Source organism: Pseudophryne corroboree, chromosome 12 (genome assembly GCF_028390025.1).
Source record: "Pseudophryne corroboree isolate aPseCor3 chromosome 12, aPseCor3.hap2, whole genome shotgun sequence".
Lineage (NCBI taxonomy): Eukaryota > Metazoa > Chordata > Amphibia > Anura > Myobatrachidae > Pseudophryne > Pseudophryne corroboree.
This window is the reverse complement of record NC_086455.1, coordinates 17,721,879-17,742,587: the sequence shown is the minus strand read 5'-3', so window position 1 is coordinate 17,742,587 and position 20,709 is coordinate 17,721,879. Positions and strand designations below refer to the sequence as shown.

At 47.1% G+C, this 20,709-nt stretch overlaps 1 protein-coding gene across 3 annotated transcripts in view; it reads left to right on the top strand.

Moving 5' to 3' along the window:
- The first annotated feature begins 19,602 nt into the window (after positions 1 to 19,602).
- Positions 19,603 to 20,709, top strand: part of INSRR (insulin receptor related receptor) — a 91,414-nt gene continuing 90,307 nt past the window's right edge. For all 3 annotated transcript variants that reach the window (XM_063947122.1, XM_063947121.1, XM_063947120.1), the window contains exon 1: positions 19,603 to 19,941. In XM_063947122.1, coding sequence (XP_063803192.1) covers positions 19,851 to 19,941 — 91 coding nt within the window. In that variant the 5' untranslated portion in view covers positions 19,603 to 19,850. The remainder of the gene's footprint in view (positions 19,942 to 20,709) is intronic.

Below are 20,709 nucleotides of genomic sequence, written 5' to 3'. Positions count from 1 at the left end.
ATATTTGTGCAGCACGGCTCCATGTGTGGGCCAGTGGATGCGCCCTCAGTGCAGATGCGCTGTGTGCAGCGCACCGCTGGCCCACACCTAGTTACGGCCCTGGTCTTCACCAAGGTCATGGCAGAGATGATGCTGCAGCTGCGCATGATGGGAGTGAACATAGTCCCCTATTTGGACGATCTCCTAATAAAGGCTGTGTCCAGGGAGCGTCTACTGCACAGCATCGATCTGACTACTCGCCTACTCACGGATCATGGGTGGATCCTAAATTTTCAGAAATCTCACCTGGAACCGATCCAGCGTCTTCCTGGGAATGATACTGGATACGGTATCTCAAAAGGTGTTTCTCCCGATGGACAAGGATTTGACTATCCAGGCTATGGTCCGCTCGATGCTCAGTCCTCGCAGGGTGTCCATACATCTTTGCATCCGATTACTGGGTAAGATGGTGGCTACTTACGAGGCAATCCAATACGGCAGGTTTCATGCCCGACCGTTTCAACTGGATCTGCTAGACAAATGGTCGGGTTCTCACCTCCATATGCATCAGGAAGTGATCTCCGATAGCCCGGATTTCTCTATTATGGTGGCTTCAAATTCCTCACCTGGTAGAGGGCAGAAGTTTCAATATCCACTCGTGGATTCTACTGACAACGGATGCCAACCTCCGGGGTTGGGGAGCGGTGACCCAAGGGGCCCAGTTCCAAGGGTTATGATCAGTTCAGAAGTCAGCTTTACCGATAAACATCCTGGAACTCAGGGCAATTTACAATGCCCTTCTACAAGCCTCCCATCTCCTGAAGGATCAGGCGCTCCTGGTTCAATCAAACAATGCCACGGCGGGGGCGTACATAAACCGACAAGGGGGAACAAGAAGCAGAGCGGCCATGCGAGAGGTGTCAAAAATCCTCCTCTGGGTGGAGGCCAACGCAAGAGCCATCTCAGCCATATTCATTCCAGGAGTGGACAACTGGGAAGAAGTAAAATCCATCGCCCAGCAACGATCTGCTTTGTACCCCTACCACGCGCCTGCGCATTGCGGTGCATGCGCAGTAGTGACCTGATTGCTGCGCTGCGAAAAACTGCAACGTTTTATCATACTTTCAAACCTAACTGTTTTAGCGTGCTGTTGTATGTTTTGAAACGTGATCACAGGGGAGTCACTGTACAATAAGGGGCCCACTCCACCTACTGATAAGGCAGAAGCAGTGACAAATTGCCTTCCAGTTTTCATGAGACACTTGGGGCTAATTTAATTTGTGGGGAATAGCGCAATATACTTTTGGAACAGCGTTGGAACGCCAGCAATGCCACCTTAAATCAACCTGCGTTGGAACTCCAGCAATGGCCCATTTTGCTCCAAATTTGCCAATTTAAATCTGCAGCCCTAAAGGGGTGTTTATTAATATATGTGATGTAGGGGCTATAGTAAATCCAGCTAATGCGTGCACTACAAATTACCGCCATCGCCAGAATTGCACATAATTGAATTGCCCCTTAGATGTACTTCATTGATAGAGTGCATTCTCATTCAGCTTAAAAATATCATTCTAAATGGGTTCTATCATTTTAATAATTAGTAATGAGGTGAAACAGAATTTCATACATACGTGTTAAAACAGCACCACCCAGTGGCCAGTCACGATGGAGAAAATCAGAATATTCTAGAGAGGTTGCCATAGGAGTTACTGGTTTTTCAAACGCCAAAAACAAACCATTGGGCATCGCAACATTTCTGAAATCAGTGATTGCTGATGGAACATGGGAAATCTATGACAGATCCATTGAATTAATTTCCATTGAAACTGACCAAAATAAACGCGCTGATTTCACACACTCAACTTTGTCTCAAAACTAGTGCAAACGTGAGGAGGAAAAGAATGGCATATTCATGTACAGACCTTCTCCCATTGACTTCAATGGTTCTCTTCATTTTAAAGGTTCTCTTCATTTTAATGGGGTTTCTCCATGTAAAACCTGCCCATTTTGTTTGTTTTTTCAGTTGAATTCAGAATCTTTTCTAGTTATGTCAATGTTTATTTATTTAAAGCTGACAGGGGGAAAAATATTGATCTTTAGTAGATCCAGACCCTTTCCCATTCAAGGGGGTATTCAATTAGGACTGTTTTTTCGCCTAGGCCAAAAACTGCAGTTTTCACTTTTTTTTTAGGGCGAATGGGATTCGCCCTATTCAATAGCAAGGACGTTTTTTGCCTAGGTGAAAAATTCGCCAGGAGTGAAAAAAAATGTGGATTGGCGAATCCATGCGTTTTCGCATCTGCGCCGGCAAAAACATGGGACCGTTTTAGCCGATTTTGAGGCATTTCTCGCCAATGCCTTTTCGCTAAAAAAAAAAAAACCAACTGAAAAGGCATTGGCGAAAAATGCCTTAAAAAAAACGGCCGAAAACGGCCCGCAATTGAATATGCAGGGAGGTGAATTCCATAGCTCCGAAATTGTCGGAGCTAATTGAATACCCCCCATACTGCCTTAGATACATCCAGTTGATTATATTTATGTTAGCTATGTGAATGTATCAGAACAGCCCTCTGCAGATATATGTGACAACCTCATACTGTTACAGGTGTATTTTATATGTTTGATCTTACAGGTTATGAACGTGTGTGTCCCAAATCCTGGTATTAATTACATATAGCTGTCGCACTTCTGTTGGTGATGAAGGCAACCGGCTAAAGGTAACCGACTGTGTTTTATAGTAAACTCGCTTTATAATCTACAAAGGTACAGAGCTGTACGTAGCGCAAACCGTTCTTGTGACATCATGTACTGACATTGGCACAAATACACAAACAATAGAAAAGAAAGAGATGGTTCTGGGGGACAATGATTTGCGGTGTCTGATTGTCTTCCTCTCTGAATATGGGTAAGTATGTGATTATTGCTACTTTTCCAGCTACATGCAAAGATTCCGGATTCACACCTGCTTGTGACTTCAGACATTGGTCCTAATTCAGACTTGATCACTCGCTAGGGTTTTTTTGCACTGCTGCGATCACATAGTCACCGCCTACAGGGGGAGTGTATTTTTGCTTTGCAAGTGTGCGATCGCTTGTGTAGCAGAGCTGTACAAACACATCTTGTGCAGTCTCTGCGCAGCCCAGGACTTACTCAGCCGCTGCGATCACATCAGCCTGTCCGGGATCGGAACTGACGTCAGGAACCCTCCCTGCAAACGCCTGGACACGCCTGCGTTTTTCCAACCTCTCCCTGAAAATGGTCAGTTACCACCCACAAACGCCCTCTTCCTGTCAATCTCCTTGCGAATGCCCGTGCAAAAGGATTCTTCGCACAAAGCTATCACTGAGCGGCGATCTGCTTTGTACCTGTGTGATGCACCTGCGCAGTGCGGTGCATACGCATGCGCAGTTGTGACACTAGCGAGCAATCAGGTCTGAATTACCCCCATTGTGCGGCGCAATGACATACCATGTGTTGTGATCATCCATTCACACAGATGAATCGTTCCCTCTTTGTGCTGCAGTGTGTTTGACTCGCAGAGCAGTATCAGAGCCTGGCGCTATATCCTCAATGTCAGACCCTGGCGCTTTATCCTCAGTGTTATAGACTGGCGTTATATCCTCAGTGTCAGAGACTGGAGTTATATCCTCAGTGTCAGAGACTGGCGCTATATCCTCAGTGTTATAGACTGGCGTTATATCCTCAGTGTTATAGACTGGAGTTATATCCTCAGTGTTATAGACTGGAGTTATATCCTCAGTGTCAGAGACTGGCGCTATATCCTCAGTGTTATAGACTGGCGTTATATCCTCAGTGTTATAGACTGGAGTTATATCCTCAGTGTCAGAGACTGGCGCTATATCCTCAGTGTTATAGACTGGCGTTATATCCTCAGTGTCAGAGACTGGCGCTATATCCTCAGTGCCAGAGACTGGCGTTATATCCTCAGTGTCAGAGACTGGCGTTATATCCTCAGTGTCAGAGACTGGCGTTATATCCTCAGTGTCAGAGCCTGGCGCTATATCCTCAGTGTCAGAGCCTGGCGCTTTATCCTCAGTGTCAGAGATTGGTGCTATATCCTCCGTGTCAGAGCCTGGCGTTATATCCTCAGTGTCAGGGCCTGGCGCTATATCCTCAGTGCCAGAGACTGGCGTTATATCCTCAGTGTCAGAGACTGGCGTTATATCCTCAGTGTCAGAGACTGGCGTTATATCCTCAGTGTCAGAGCCTGGCGTTATATCCTCAGTGCCAGAGACTGGCGTTATATCCTCAGTGTCAGAGCCTGGCGTTATATCCTCAGTGTCAGAGACTGGCGTTATATCCTCAGTGCCAGAGACTGGCGTTATATCCTCAGTGTCAGAGACTGGTGTTATATCCTCAGTGTCAGAGACTGGTGTTATATCCTCAGTGTCAGAGATTGGTGTTATATCCTCAGTGTCAGAGCCTGGCGCTATATCCTCAGTGTCAGAGACTGGTGCTATATCCTCAGTGTCAGAGACTGGTGCTATATCCTCAGTGTCAGAGACTGGTGCTATATCCTCAGTGTCAGAGCCTGGCGCTATATCCTCAGTGTCAGAGACTGGTGTTATATCCTCAGTGTCATAGACCTGCGCTATATCCTCAGTGTCAGAGACTGGCGCTATATCCTCAGTGTCAGGGCCTGGCGTTATATCCTCAGTGTCAGAGACTGGCGTTATATCCTCAGTGTCAGAGACTGGCGTTATATCCTCAGTGTCAGAGACTGGCGTTATATCCTCAGTGCCAGAGACTGGCGTTATATCCTCAGTGTTATAGACTGGCGTTATATCCTCAGTGTTATAGACTGGAGTTATATCCTCAGTGTCAGAGACTGGCGCTATATCCTCAGTGTTATAGACTGGCGTTATATCCTCAGTGTTATAGACTGGAGTTATATCCTCAGTGTCAGAGACTGGCGCTATATCCTCAGTGTTATAGACTGGCGTTATATCCTCAGTGTCAGAGACTGGCGCTATATCCTCAGTGCCAGAGACTGGCGTTATATCCTCAGTGTCAGAGACTGGCGTTATATCCTCAGTGTCAGAGACTGGCGTTATATCCTCAGTGTCAGAGCCTGGCGTTATATCCTCAGTGTCAGAGACTGGCGTTATATCCTCAGTGCCAGAGACTGGCGTTATATCCTCAGTGTCAGAGCCTGGCGTTATATCCTCAGTGTCAGAGACTGGCGTTATATCCTCAGTGCCAGAGACTGGCGTTATATCCTCAGTGTCAGAGCCTGGCGTTATATCCTCAGTGTCAGAGACTGGCGTTATATCCTCAGTGCCAGAGACTGGCGTTATATCCTCAGTGTCAGAGACTGGTGTTATATCCTCAGTGTCAGAGACTGGTGTTATATCCTCAGTGTCAGAGATTGGTGTTATATCCTCAGTGTCAGAGCCTGGCGCTATATCCTCAGTGTCAGAGACTGGTGCTATATCCTCAGTGTCAGAGACTGGTGCTATATCCTCAGTGTCAGAGCCTGGCGCTATATCCTCAGTGTCAGAGACTGGTGTTATATCCTCAGTGTCATAGACCTGCGCTATATCCTCAGTGTCAGAGACTGGCGCTATATCCTCAGTGTCAGGGCCTGGCGTTATATCCTCAGTGTCAGAGCCTGGCGTTATATCCTCAGTGTCAGAGACTGGCGTTATATCCTCAGTGTCAGAGACTGGCGTTATATCCTCAGTGTCAGAGCCTGGCGCTATATCCTCAGTGTCAGAGCCTGGCGCTTTATCCTCAGTGTCAGAGATTGGTGCTATATCCTCCGTGTCAGAGCCTGGCGTTATATCCTCAGTGTCAGAGCCTGGCGCTTTATCCTCAGTGTCAGAGATTGGCGTTATATCCTCAGTGTCAGAGCCTGGCGTTATATCCTCAGTGTTATAGACTGGAGTTATATCCTCAGTGTCAGAGCCTGGCGTTATATCCTCAGTGTCAGAGACTGGTGTTATATCCTCAGTGTCAGAGATTGGTGTTATATCCTCAGTGTCAGAGCCTGGCGCTATATCCTCAGTGTCAGAGACTGGTGCTATATCCTCAGTGTCAGAGACTGGTGCTATATCCTCAGTGTCAGAGACTGGTGCTATATCCTCAGTGTCAGAGCCTGGCGCTATATCCTCAGTGTCAGAGACTGGTGTTATATCCTCAGTGTCATAGACCTGCGCTATATCCTCAGTGTCAGAGACTGGCGCTATATCCTCAGTGCCAGAGACTGGCGTTATATCCTCAGTGTCAGAGACTGGGCGCTATATCCTCAGTGCCAGAGACTGGCGTTATATCCTCAGTGTCAGAGACTGGCGTTATATCCTCAGTGTCAGAGACTGGCGTTATATCCTCAGTGTCAGAGCCTGGCGTTATATCCTCAGTGCCAGAGACTGGCGTTATATCCTCAGTGTCAGAGACTGGCGTTATATCCTCAGTGTCAGAGACTGGCGTTATATCCTCAGTGTCAGAGACTGGCGTTATATCCTCAGTGTCAGAGACTGGAGTTATATCCTCAGTGTCAGAGACTGGTGTTATATCCTCAGTGTCAGAGACTGGCGCTATATCCTCAGTGTCAGAGACTGGCGTTATATCCTCAGTGTCAGAGACTGGAGTTATATCCTCAGTGTCAGAGACTGGTGCTATATCCTCAGTGTCAGAGACTGGTGTTATATCCTCAGTGCCAGAGACTGGCGTTATATCCTCAGTGTCAGAGACTGGCGTTATATCCTCAGTGTCAGAGACTGGCGTTATATCCTCAGTGTCAGAGACTGGCGTTATATCCTCAGTGTCAGAGCCTGGCGTTATATCCTCAGTGTCAGAGACTGGTGTTATATCCTCAGTGTCAGAGACTGGCGCTATATCCTCAGTGTTATAGACTGGCGTTATATCCTCAGTGTTATAGACTGGCGCTATATCCTCAGTGTCAGAGACTGGCGTTATATCCTCAGTGTCAGAGACTGGTGCTATATCCTCAGTGTCAGAGCCTGGCGCTATATCCTCAGTGTCAGAGCCTGGCGCTTTATCCTCAGTGTCAGAGATTGGTGCTATATCCTCCGTGTCAGAGCCTGGCGTTATATCCTCAGTGTCAGGGCCTGGCGCTATATCCTCAGTGCCAGAGACTGGCGTTATATCCTCAGTGTCAGAGACTGGCGTTATATCCTCAGTGTCAGAGACTGGCGTTATATCCTCAGTGTCAGAGCCTGGCGTTATATCCTCAGTGTCAGAGACTGGCGTTATATCCTCAGTGTCAGAGACTGGCGTTATATCCTCAGTGTCAGAGCCTGGCGCTATATCCTCAGTGTCAGAGCCTGGCGCTTTATCCTCAGTGTCAGAGATTGGTGCTATATCCTCCGTGTCAGAGCCTGGCGTTATATCCTCAGTGTCAGGGCCTGGCGCTATATCCTCAGTGCCAGAGACTGGCGTTATATCCTCAGTGTCAGAGACTGGCGTTATATCCTCAGTGTCAGAGACTGGCGTTATATCCTCAGTGTCAGAGCCTGGCGTTATATCCTCAGTGCCAGAGACTGGCGTTATATCCTCAGTGTCAGAGACTGGAGTTATATCCTCAGTGTCAGAGACTGGAGTTATATCCTCAGTGTCAGAGACTGGCGCTATATCCTCAGTGTCAGAGACTGGTGTTATATCCTCAGTGTCAGAGATTGGTGTTATATCCTCAGTGTCAGAGCCTGGCGCTATATCCTCAGTGTCAGAGACTGGTGCTATATCCTCAGTGTCAGAGACTGGTGCTATATCCTCAGTGTCAGAGACTGGTGCTATATCCTCAGTGTCAGAGCCTGGCGCTATATCCTCAGTGTCAGAGACTGGTGTTATATCCTCAGTGTCATAGACCTGCGCTATATCCTCAGTGTCAGAGACTGGCGCTATATCCTCAGTGTCAGGGCCTGGCGTTATATCCTCAGTGTCAGAGCCTGGCGTTATATCCTCAGTGTCAGAGCCTGGTGTTATATCCTCAGTGTCAGAGACTGGCGCTATATCCTCAGTGTCAGAGACTGGCGTTATATCCTCAGTGTCAGAGACTGGCGTTATATCCTCAGTGTCAGAGACTGGCGTTATATCCTCAGTGTCAGAGACTGGCGTTATATCCTCAGTGTCAGAGATTGGTGCTATATCCTCAGTGTCAGAGCCTGGCGTTATATCCTCAGTGTCAGAGACTGGCGTTATATCCTCAGTGTCAGAGACTGGCGTTATATCCTCAGTGTCAGAGATTGGTGCTATATCCTCAGTGTCAGAGACTGGTGCTATATCCTCAGTGTCAGAGCCTGGCGTTATATCCTCAGTGTCAGAGACTGGCGTTATATCCTCAGTGTCAGAGATTGGTGTTATATCCTCAGTGTCATAGACTGGCGTTATATCCTCAGTGTCAGAGACTGGCGTTATATCCTCAGTGTCAGAGACTGGCGCTATATCCTCAGTGTCAGAGACTGGCGTTATATCCTCAGTGTCAGAGACTGGCGTTATATCCTCAGTGTCAGAGACTGGCGTTATATCCTCAGTGTCAGAGACTGGCGTTATATCCTCAGTGTCAGAGACTGGTGTTATATCCTCAGTGTCAGAGCCTGGCGTTATATCCTCAGTGTCAGAGACTGGCGTTATATCCTCAGAGTCAGAGATTGGTGCTATATCCTCAGTGTCAGAGACTGGCGCTATATCCTCAGTGTTATAGACTGGCGTTATATCCTCAGTGTCAGAGACTGGCGCTATATCCTCAGTGTTATAGACTGGCGTTATATCCTCAGTGTCAGAGACTGGTGCTATATCCTCAGTGTCAGAGACTGGTGCTATATCCTCAGTGTCAGAGCCTGGCGCTATATCCTCAGTGTCAGAGACTGGCGTTATATCCTCAGTGTCAGAGACTGGTGTTATATCCTCAGTGTCAGAGACTGGCGCTATATCCTCAGTGTCAGAGACTGGCGTTATATCCTCAGTGTCAGAGACTGGAGTTATATCCTCAGTGTCAGAGACTGGCGCTATATCCTCAGTGTCATAGACTGGCGCTATATCCTCAGTGTCAGAGACTGGCGTTATATCCTCAGTGTCAGAGATTGGTGCTATATCCTCAGTGTCAGAGATTGGTGCTATATCCTCAGTGTCAGAGACTGGTGCCATATCCTCAGTGTCATAGACTGGCGCTATATCCTCAGTGTCAGAGACTGGCGCTATATCCTCAGTGTCAGAGACTGGCGCTATATCCTCAGTGTCAGAGACTGGAGTTATATCCTCAGTGTCAGAGCTATATAACATATGACTTTTAAAACATGGAAAATGCCCTTTAATATCCTGTGCACACCACATAAACAAAGAGGAATATTATACAAAATAACAATACACCTGAAACTCCACATTCTCACCACTAGAGGTCAGGATATCCATAGTGTTAATCCAATAACTATTTGGTGTCTACAATTTGGTATCCAGTCTATAGATCTAAACTAAAACGGTCTACAGTCAGAAGGTCGACCACTAATGGTAGGCATGCATTAGGTTGACAGGGTCAAAAAATCAACAGGGTCAAAAGGTTGACACACATATGGTCAACACAAGTTTTTTTTCTTTAAAACAAAAAGTTCTACTTTTCCATACTTTACCATCCACGTGGACTACGATTGGGAATAGTAACCTGTGCCGATGAGGCTTGTTTGTGGCAGAAAAGTGACAAAACACCTTAAAAAAAAACCAAAAAAAATCTGTCTATTTTTTTGTTTCACCCTTTTGACCCTGTCAATTTTTTGACCCTGTCGACTTTTCTAGTCTACCTATTCTATGTTGACCTTTTGACCCTGTTGACCTAATGTATGTCTGCCATTAGTGGTAGACCTTTTGACTGTAGACCTTTTTAGTGTAGATCAGGGGCGTATCTACCCATTGGCCAGGATGGCACTCGCCAGGGACGCCGGCAGAAAAGGGTCGCCGCCTGGAGGTGCCACCCTTGGCCAAGGGGTAGACTTACATAGACTAGGCACTAGGCAGTTACCTGTTCGTACCGGAGACATGCAGCACAGCAGTCACTCGGTGTAACCAGCGCCGATGTCCGGCACCGCACTTCAGTGAAGCAGTTCTAAAACTACAACTCCCAGCAGCCCTTGCTGCCAGGAGCTCCTGACAGCAAGGGCTGCTGGGAGCTGTAGTCTTACTTAGAGCTGCTTCACTGAAGTGCGGTGCCGGACATCAGCGCTGGTTACACCGAGTGACTGCTGTGCTGCATGTCTCCGGTACAAACAGGTAACTGCCTAGGGGTAAATTTACTAAGATGGGAGTTCTATTTCAGATGGGATGTTGCCCATAGCACCCAATCAGATCCTACTTCTCATTTATCTAGCACCTTCTAGAAGATAATACCTGGTATCTGATTGGTTGCTATGGGCAACATCCCATCTGAAATAGAACTCCCATCTTAGTAAATTTACCCCCTAGTGCCTAGTCTATGTAACTTACCCTAACCCTTCCAGGAAGTGTGCGAATCGTTGTGTAGATGGAAAGAAAGGAAGTTCCAGACCAGGAATATGACAAATATGGGGCAATTAAGTCAGTTGAACTTGTCTTGGGTGCAAAGTGGGGGAGGTGCGTGCAAGCGTGCTCTGGAAGCTGATCGTATGACATTCTTAGATTTTTTTGCCTTCTAGCTTTTTTTTAATTACTTTCAGGAAGGAGTCTGTCTGTAGCAGATATGCTACTTGTGTTCCACAGGCAGAAATCATTTCTGCTACAGTGCTACTGCCCAATTTACTGTGTTGTCCTATTACAGACCCTCCAACATGACCCGCCCCACTAGGTACAAAATGCTCTGTTTCTGGACTTCCCTCTTAATTTATGATTTCCATCCCCTGTGTTGAACTAGTTAAATGATAAGAAAGTTGTTTCTGCACAGGTGATGGCAATAATAAATTAAGAGGGAAGTCCAGAAACAGAGAATTTTGTACCTAGTGGGGCGGGTCATGTTGGAGGGTATGCTATTATTGTATTCAATGTTGTTTCAGTGAAGTGACAGCATGTGTGTCCAGGAGCGGAACGGAGGGAGTGCACTGCTATCAATTATCAGTTTACAAATTGGGGGGAAAGAAATAAAATGGGCATGGAAAATAATAACAGTGGGAACAGCAGTATTAATAAAGAACAGTGACGTAACTACCATAGGTGCAGGGGATGCGGTTGCTATGGGTTCCAGGCTGTCACAGGGGCTCTGGACCCACCGCTTCCCCTACACCAAGTCAGTCACGCTGCTGCAGTACAGTGCTCCTCTCCCTGCCGGTGTGTACATAGCAGAGCGCTGGGAGCAGTACAGGCAGCGGTGACATCAGAGCCAGTACAGGAGAGGGAGGGGGGTCAGCACTGTCCTTACCGGCGCTGCGCAGCTCCTCGTGCTGTACACCTCCTTCCCCGGTACCAGCCGCAGCAGTGCAGCACTTCCCCGTCATGGAGGGGCCGTGACACAGAGACAGAGCCCGGCGCAGCAGCAGGTGGATGGTGGCTTCCAAGGAGCAGCTGAACGAGCTGTGGCTGCTCTACTTCACCAAGACAAGCACCGACCTGAATGTGCACACTACACACCTGGGGGGCCACACCAGCATATAGACATGTGGGTTGGGGGGCCACACCTGAACACACACATCTGGAGGCCACACCTTTATACACATCGGGGACGGGGGACCACACTTGCACATACTCACACACTTGGGGGCCCCACACCTACAAACACACATACATACACACACCTGGGAGACAGGGGGGCCACACCTGCACACACACCTGTATACACACACACACAACCCCAGCCCTCTAGGGGTAGGGCTGTAATGCCGACGGTTGGTATCCAGGAGGTCAGCATCCCGACCCGGGATCGCGGTAGCCAGAATGTTGGCGGGGGGGTGGGGCATGTGCAAAGGAGCCCCTTGTCCTACGCGCGCCACAGGTTCTATTCCCACTCTATGGGTGTCAAGGAGTGGGAATAGCCCCTGTGTGGCGGCATTCCAGCTGCCGACATTGTAAGGGGTCGGGATTCCGGCATCGGTAACCCAACCGCCAATAAAGCAACTACATCCCCTCCTCCGAAACCAATACCTTATACTGGGCTGAGTGACCACTCACACTCAGGACATTTATAGCAGTGCTGCAGTGAGTGGGCCAGGCAAGCAACCCCAGGTCAGTGCTATCATCCTCGTCCCAGCCCAGTGCCTCCCCATCTAACCAACCCTCACTTATCCCAGTGTCTCCCCCTCCACCATCCCAATGTCTCTCACCCCGTTAGTCCACTGTATCCCCCCTTCCATCCCCAATCGGCCAACGTCCCTTAAACCACTGCCCCCCCACCTAACCCCCAAAGCCAGTACAGTATATATATATATATACACACACACACTCACACATGTGACGTAACATGTATAAGGGGTACTACTGTGGGGCATAACGTGTATAAGGGGTACTTCTGTGTGGAGTAATGTGTATAAGGGGTACTACTGTGCGTTGTAATGTGAGCAAGGGGCACTACCATGTGGTGTAATTTGAATTGTGGGTACTATTGTGTGGCCACACTCTTTTTCGGACTTCCCCATTTTAAATATGGGCAGGGGGGGGGCGCCAGTCCCTTACTTTGCCAGGGGTGCTTCGACCCCTAGATACACCCCTGGTGTAGATCTAATAATCCACACCCCCTACAATTCTGTCTAGTCCAAGCTATTCTGTGGAAGAAGTGAAACTGTGCACGAAGGGGGCAAATCGCCATTGCCGTGGCGTTTAAACACTCGCAGCAGTAGCCAGATTCACCTCCTCCAACTGGTTCAATTCGCCTAAAAGTGCTCACTAGCCTATGGGGTAAAGAACACTTTTGAGCAAGATCCCGTCGGCGTGGGTCTCAGGAATTTGGCCGAGTGAACAAGTCGCCGGCAATTGAATTCCACCGTAGTTCAAAGACCTTAAATGTTCTACCCATACTTTGTTCTTACCTGGTCAGAGACATTGGGGTAAATTTACTAGGATGGGCGCTCTATTTAAGATAGGATGTTGCCCATTGCAACCAATCGGCTTCCAGGTATTATCTTCTAGAAGGTGCTAGACAAATGATAAGTGGAATCTGATTGGTTGCTATTGGCAACATCCCATCTTAAATAGAACTCCCATCTTAGTAAATTTACCCCATTGTGCATGTAAACTATCACTGTTTTACATGTAATTTAAAATGTTATTTGTTGTCAAGCCAGCAATCCAGAGGGTGTGAGAGGTCAGACACTGCGTGAACTGTGTATTACGACACGAACTGTGTAATAGGATAGAACAAAAGCGCAACGGAATTTGCTGAGCTATATAAGAAACTGTTAATAAATAAATAATAAATAAAACAAGATGAAACTTCTGAAGAACTCATTGGAGTTGCTGTCAATTATACTTGCTATGAAGTTCATGTTCTATTAAGCTAACAGATGGAAGAAGAGAATATGGGTGAATGTTTTAAGCGTTGGTTTGGGCTCTTGCGGTCTCCCGTGGCACTGCCAATCCACCGACCGGATCCCCCTGATTAATCAGTTGGAGAATCAGGAGCTTTAAACATGTTTCATATTCCCAATCCCACAACCCGCCATTGGAGGATTGGCAAATAGTGGCAAAATGTCGCTGATGTATGGGGGACTTGGCCAGCATCTTGCCACTGGAAATTATTTTTTACATTTTTGTAGCAAAGAACTGTTGAATCCGCCTCCAGTCCAGTTCTTACTCAACCGGACTTTCATCGCTGGATTCCTATGTCATAGAAGTAGTGGAGTTAAGGATAATGGCCTGCTGCTTGGCTGCAGGAGAACAGAAGGCGGGGAACTCCACTTCTTCCCACTCATCTTCTCGCTCTTCCTACACTACTTCCGTGAGTAGGTGGGAGAGAGTATCACTGTTAGAGCATCCACTCCTGTATGTAATAATATATTGATCATTTGTTAACCTTGCCATCCATCTCTGCTCTAAGGCCCCAAGGTGAGCAGTCTGTACAGGGTCTGATTAAGGATTCCAGCTGCCCTAGACTAATACGGAAGTGGACGTGTGTGTGTCCCCCCCCCCCCCCCCCTTCCCCTTCCCTTCTCCACCCCCAATTTTTCCACTCGCATTCAGCTAAAAATCTGTAACGGGCTCGGGTCTCAGCTCCATTCACATTGCCACTTACCACCACAGCGGTGCTGGCAATAGGGGGCTGGTGCCTAACTCTAGCCCCCTATAGTGCCTTATCCTAAAAAGCAGCCCTAACAGTATCCCCGATACTTACCTTCGGGACGTTGGCTGTCTGTCTTCTGGTGCCAGTCTCCCAAGTGGTGTCGGGATTCCGGCGTAGGTCACATGACCTTTGGCATCCCGTCCATCTTGTATATCATACTGAATCCCCCTGCCATTGAGGATGTGACCCAAGTAATGTACACTGGATTTACGCAGGTGACATTTCAGTGGCTTAAACTTGAATCCATATCGCGCCAGCTGCCTGTGTAATCACTTCCACAAGATGCTGCAGATGAGTCGTTTTTAGAAAACACAATTATATGATCTAGATATGGTAGAACCATGTCAAAGTTTCGTTGGCCCAGGCAACATTCCATTACCTGCTGGAAGATAGCTGCAAGTTACATTACCCAAATAGCATTCTGCTACATTCAAACAGTCCCACTGGAGTGGTGAATCTGCCAGTACCCACTAGCTAGGATAGAGAAATATGATGTCCGAGCTCTAGGTGAACTATGTAAACGTCAACAGTCAACACAGCTTTTTCGGGGGGTTTTAGCATTTTGATCAACTTTTTCATACTTTACCATCCATGTGGACTACGATTGGGAATAGTAACTAAGCAGTACACTAATTGGGGTTCCACGTCCTTTGACAGCAAAAACTACACCCAAAAACCAAACATTTTTGTGTCCGGCCTTTTTGTGCTCATCTTTATTCATGTCGACCTTTACATGTGTTGATCTTTTGATACTGTCGACCTTTCCTTCTGTCTACCTTTTGTCGTGTCAACCTTGCCATGTGTCGACCCTTTGAACCTGCCGACCTAATGTATGTTGACCAATAGTGGTGGACCTAATGAATGTAGACCTTTGTAATGTAGATCTGATGATCCGTACTTGAGAAATAAGTCGCCAATATTAGGATTCTTCTATCTGGGTAATGGATAAGCATCTCTATGCACAGCCTGCGTCAGCGTCCGATAGTCAACACGAAACCGTAGGCTTACATCCTTCGTATTTTACCAAAATCAGCAGAGCAGCCCTGGGGCTGGGGCTATCCCTGATCACCGCAGACCATGGGCTGGTGACTATATAACCTAATTGGGTAGTTATGGGGATTGAGAAGGCGGTCAGTTAGTCTTCTTTTTTTCACCGTAACCAAGGTGACTATTAGGCCTTCTAAAGAGTCAGACCCATGCAGACACGCAAAATGTATCCGCAACAATGGGGGTAATTCAGACCTGATCGTAGCAGCAAGTTTGTTAGCAGTTGGGCAAAACCATGGGCCCTCATTCCGAGTTGTTCGCTCGGTAAAAATCTTCGCATCGCAGCGATTTTCCGCTTAATGCGCATGCGCAATGTCCGCACTGCGACTGCGCCAAGTAAATTTGCTATGCAGTTAGGATTTTTACTCACGGCTTTTTCATCGTTCTGGCGATAGTAATGTGATTGACAGGAAATGGGTGTTACTGGGCGGAAACAGGCCGTTTTATGGGTGTGTGGGAAAAAACGCTACCGTTTCCGGAAAAAACGCAGGAGTGGCCGGAGAAACGGAGGAGTGTCTGGGCGAACGCTGGGTGTGTTTGTGACGTCAAACCAGGTACGACAAGCACTGAACTGATCGCAGATGCCGAGTAAGTCTAAAGTTACTCAGAAACTGCTACGAGGTGTGTAATCGCAATATTGCGAATACATCGTTCGCAATTTTAAGATGCTAAGATTCACTCCCAGTAGGCGGCGGCTTAGCATGAGCAAATCTGCTAAAATCCGCTTGCGAGCGAACAACTCGGAATGAGGGCCCATGTGCGGAGCAGGTGGGGCAGATGTAACGTGCAGAGAGAGTTAGATTTGGGTGGGGTGTGCTCCGGATGTAGCAGATAATAAGTACCCAAGTGGACTGAGGCCTGTAAAATGTGAAGACACAACCAGGAATTCTGTCGTACTGTGTGGCCACGCACCCAATCCACACCTTTACTGTACAGTCCACTGGTCACGACTCTACACCTATTCCAACCCTAGTCTCAGCCCTATAGTCAAACACAATTGAAAAAAAAGACACACACACGCAATAAATATAAAAACATGCAACTTTAAAATAAAAATGCAAATCACTTTTCCATCTGACCCTGAGCTGCTGTTGTTCTTTACAGGAGTAAGGCAGGTGCATATTCTACTCTACTCCCCAGGAGCAACTTCTCCACGTGTCCTCTTGAGAAGGGTTAATACATCTCATCTTTATATTCCCTACCACACGGATACACACACTAAGCTTAATCTTTCTTGTTAGAAGCCAATTAACCTAACAGTAGGTGTTTTTAAATTGTGGGAGGAAACCTATGCAAACATGAGGAGAACAGATAAACTCCACACAGATATAACCCTGTTTGGAAAAGAAACATGACATCAGTCTGTGCTGCCCTACGCAGTTTGTATCATCAGATGTCCACCCCTACTTTATACAAAGGTAAGAGCCCCTACAGGGAAATGCCTGCTCACATGAGATTCCTGGTAGTCCCAAAATCCTGGAGTTACCACGAACTGCATTTCAGTTGCTACCTCAGGCAATGGAATGGAGAGATACACCCCAGCGATTATCCATACCTACCTAGATATGCATCTTGAGTTGATGCTCTGTGGCCCCAAAATACAAATGACAATAGAGATTCCCACTTGCTTGGTGCATAGTGTTGTGCGGTAATGTGTGAACTCTATGGGGCTGATCCAATTGCTTTATTCGCGACCACCACTACAGGGCACCTGATGGCAGCAATTCAATTGTTCGGGCGCCCAGAAGCCGCGGAGGACACATTTTTCCCTGCAGCCTCCTGAGGCGCGAGAAAAAAATGTGTGGAAACTCGGCACTTTGGGCGCCCAAAGCAGGAGTTTAGACGGTTTTAGCCATTTTAGGCTGCTAAACCCGGTCTGTTTGAGCGCGACATGGGCGATATGCATGGGCGCCTAAACAGCAACTGAATAGTGACAATTGTTTGGGCGTCTAAAGAGTTAGACATGCAAAACAAATGAATTCTCCCCTATGACGCCATCAGAGCACTTCCTCCTGTCTCCTCACTGAGGGGGAGATGTACTAAGCAGTAAAAAGAGAGGAGAAGTGAGCCAGCGGAGAAGTTGCCCATGGCAACCAATCAGCATTGAAGTAACATGTATCATTTGCATACTATAAAATTATACAGAGCAGCTGATTGGTTGCCATGGGCAACGTCTCCACTGGCTCACTTCTCCACACTTTTCACTGCTTAGTACATCACCCCCTGTTTGGGGTTATTGTGCCCAGTGAGAAAAGAGTTAATCCATTTTCCTCTGACACATGTTTTTTCCTCCAGAGTGTCCCTTTCCCGTGTTATATGACAAACAACTCGGTATCTTGATGTGCCGTGCTGGTTTGTTACAGTCACAGTTTTGAGGGTAAATATTTAGGGCTGGATTACCCAAAATAAAGGAGAGAGAAAAAATGTAACTTTGCCAGCAGCCTTTTGTTGAGATTCCTGCAGGTTGTCAGCCCGGCTTTCAGGAACGCTACACGCAGGGACGTGCGGTGAGGTAAATGGCTCTGGAGGCACTGGCTAGCACCAGAGCCAGATTTACCCACAATATATGAGCCAAAGGGTACATCTGGGCATTATACACAGGTGCAGCGGTATATACATGTGGGTATTATACACAGGTGCAGCCGTATATACATGTGGGCATTCTACACCAGTGCAGCAGTATATACATGTGGGCATTATACACAGGTGCAGCGGTATATACATGTGGGCGTTATACACAGGTGCAGCGGTATATACACGTGGGCATTATACACAGGTGCAGCAGTATATACATGTGGGTATTATACACAGGTGCAGCAGCATATACATGTGGGCATTATACACAGGTGCAGCAGTATATACATGTGGGCATTATACACAGGTGCAGCAGTATATACATGTGGGTATTATACACAGGTGCAGCGGTATATATATGTGGGCATTATACACAGGTGCAGCAGTATAATCTCCTGGAAATTTGGTGAGTTTTGATCAGAGATGTGGGGAATACATAGGCAGATGAGGCACTACCTCACCTGCCATAGATTTTTTACTCCAGAGTTTTGGCTATAAAAATGATTAGAATAATACAAAGAAGATATTTCCAACTTATTCTTTGTATTTTTGATATACTTTATACAGTCAAAACTGTGGCTCAAACGATAGTATAACAGGAAAGGCTCTGCCTCACCTGCCTCACCCCACCGCACGTCACTGCTTAGTACATCTAGCCCCATAGGCTGGTGTAACACCTGGAAGAATTGTCATATGTACCGCACTTGGCTCATTGCATTATAACAAAGTCCAATATGATACGGGTGCTCTTATACAGCGGCGTCCCCACCTGCGGTGACACCTGATGCGGGAACATACATAGTCCGCATGGAAAAGGGGCATGGCTTTGCGGTTGTGGGGTGTGGCCTCACGGGTAGGGACCATGACCTCGCAGCCCGAACCCCTGTATTTGTGACTCCGGGGGTCCCTGGAGACCAGTCTTGGTGCAGTGCTGGCTTCTACACTGATGGGCGGCAGGTGCTGCGTGTAATGTCACAGTGCAGCACCCGGCTCCTGTTACTGAGATGGCAGCACTTTGGTGTCACCTATTGGAGTTCCAACGTTGGGTGCAATGTGCGCAGTGAGGCCCACACTGCACACACTGCACCAATGCACCCATGTTGTTTTAACACTTACATTTCTGGAATCCCATGACGGGTGTTGTAGCCGTGGCAAAAATCATTTCCAAAATGGCCGCATCGCATGCGCAGTAGGTAATTAGTCTCTGGACCGTGGTGGGCACCATGTTTCCAGAGACCTGTGCATGCGCAGTAGACTCTGACACAATGCAGGAGCCTACGGCGCCGTGGAGAGTAGGGGTCCCACCCGGAGTTTGCACACGGGCCCCCTCCTCTCTTAAAACGTCCCTAGTGTCACCCCGTAGTGATGCCACTGCCCATTTCTGTAAATACACACACACATAGATTACATACTGTAGGTGCGTGTATGTTTTATAAAACATATAGAGATACACACACACACACACACACACACACACACACACACACACACACACACACACACACACACACACACACAAACACACACACACACACACACGTAGAGAAAAAGAGTCCATGCGTTTTCCAGTTCTGTACTGTGATCTATGCAAACTAGCATTCCATGATGTCAGGATTCCCAGCTCTCCAGTGTCCCGTGGTTACACACAGGTAGAGTGGTACTCAGTGCAGCAGGATAGCATTGGGAGGGTGCGGCTCCCCCCTTGCAGCCAGTGAGCTGCACAGTAGAGCTGTCAGTCTGGCATGCTCTGGCTACAGCTGCTGTCATAGAATAAGGCAATGCTATAATAAGCCACACCCCCAGTGCACAGGTGCTCTCACACACTGCCAGTCAGTGATATACAATGCTAGCCAGTGGCACCTGGAACACTTGTGTCTGCCTGCTGCCCCAGTCTATACTATGCAATGTGTCCAGGTGGCTTGAGGGGGCAGTTGCTGGTGGCCTGATGGAGCCTTGATTGTCTTTTAATGTTTTATATTTATTAGTCACTATTATTTGCACTCTTGAAGTTTTAATAGATACGCAAAGTTGGATCCCTGCAGTCATGGAGAGACCGCCTCACACCATCCTCATCACTCTCTCATGCACAGCCCTGTTCCTGACTATCCTCATTCCTGGCGGGGAGCTGGCAGACTGTAAGTGGCTTTTATCTTTCACTTTATACAGTGCTTTGTTGGTGGCTGCTATGTTGTGTGTGTATATATATATATATATATATATATATATATATATATATATGATATTGATTTATTGTCCATAGCTTTTATTGTTGCTCTATAATAGGGGTCTTCAGTGACTGCTTTGTGCTCCGTACGAATTTATTTCACGCTATTTAAAATAATTTAGATTGAATACTGATTATCTATCTATCTATCTACTTAGGGTAGTCATTAAGTCTCAATTTGTAAATTATTTCAACATACTGTAATGGACATCATTTAAAAAAACATAATTAAGTTATAATTAGTGTTCATGGTTTTGGAATAATTTGAGTTCAAGGTTACCAGTAAATGACCGTTATTGTGTTGTGGGACCTATTTGGACCTCTATTCTGCATCCTTATATTATGGGAGCGACATTAAGTATATTGGTTGTCAGCACCCGGCTGGCGCCCACTCACCCTAGGTGCCCTGGTGTACATGGCAGATAGTCCGGGTTACTACCGGCCACATATGGATCTGTTGGTAAATAGTCTGCTTGTCATTTATTGCACACTGTTCTCATATATGGCTTGTGCGGTCAGGTATGTCTTTAATAGTTGTTTTCAGTTGTGTGTATATATGTTAAATTACAGATTATTGGTTTACCAGATGTGTGTATGATCCATTAGGCAATATAGGCTCCTAGCTAGGACCCAGGGGAACTGTGGGGCTCAGCTTATGATGATCCATAATTTTTTTTTT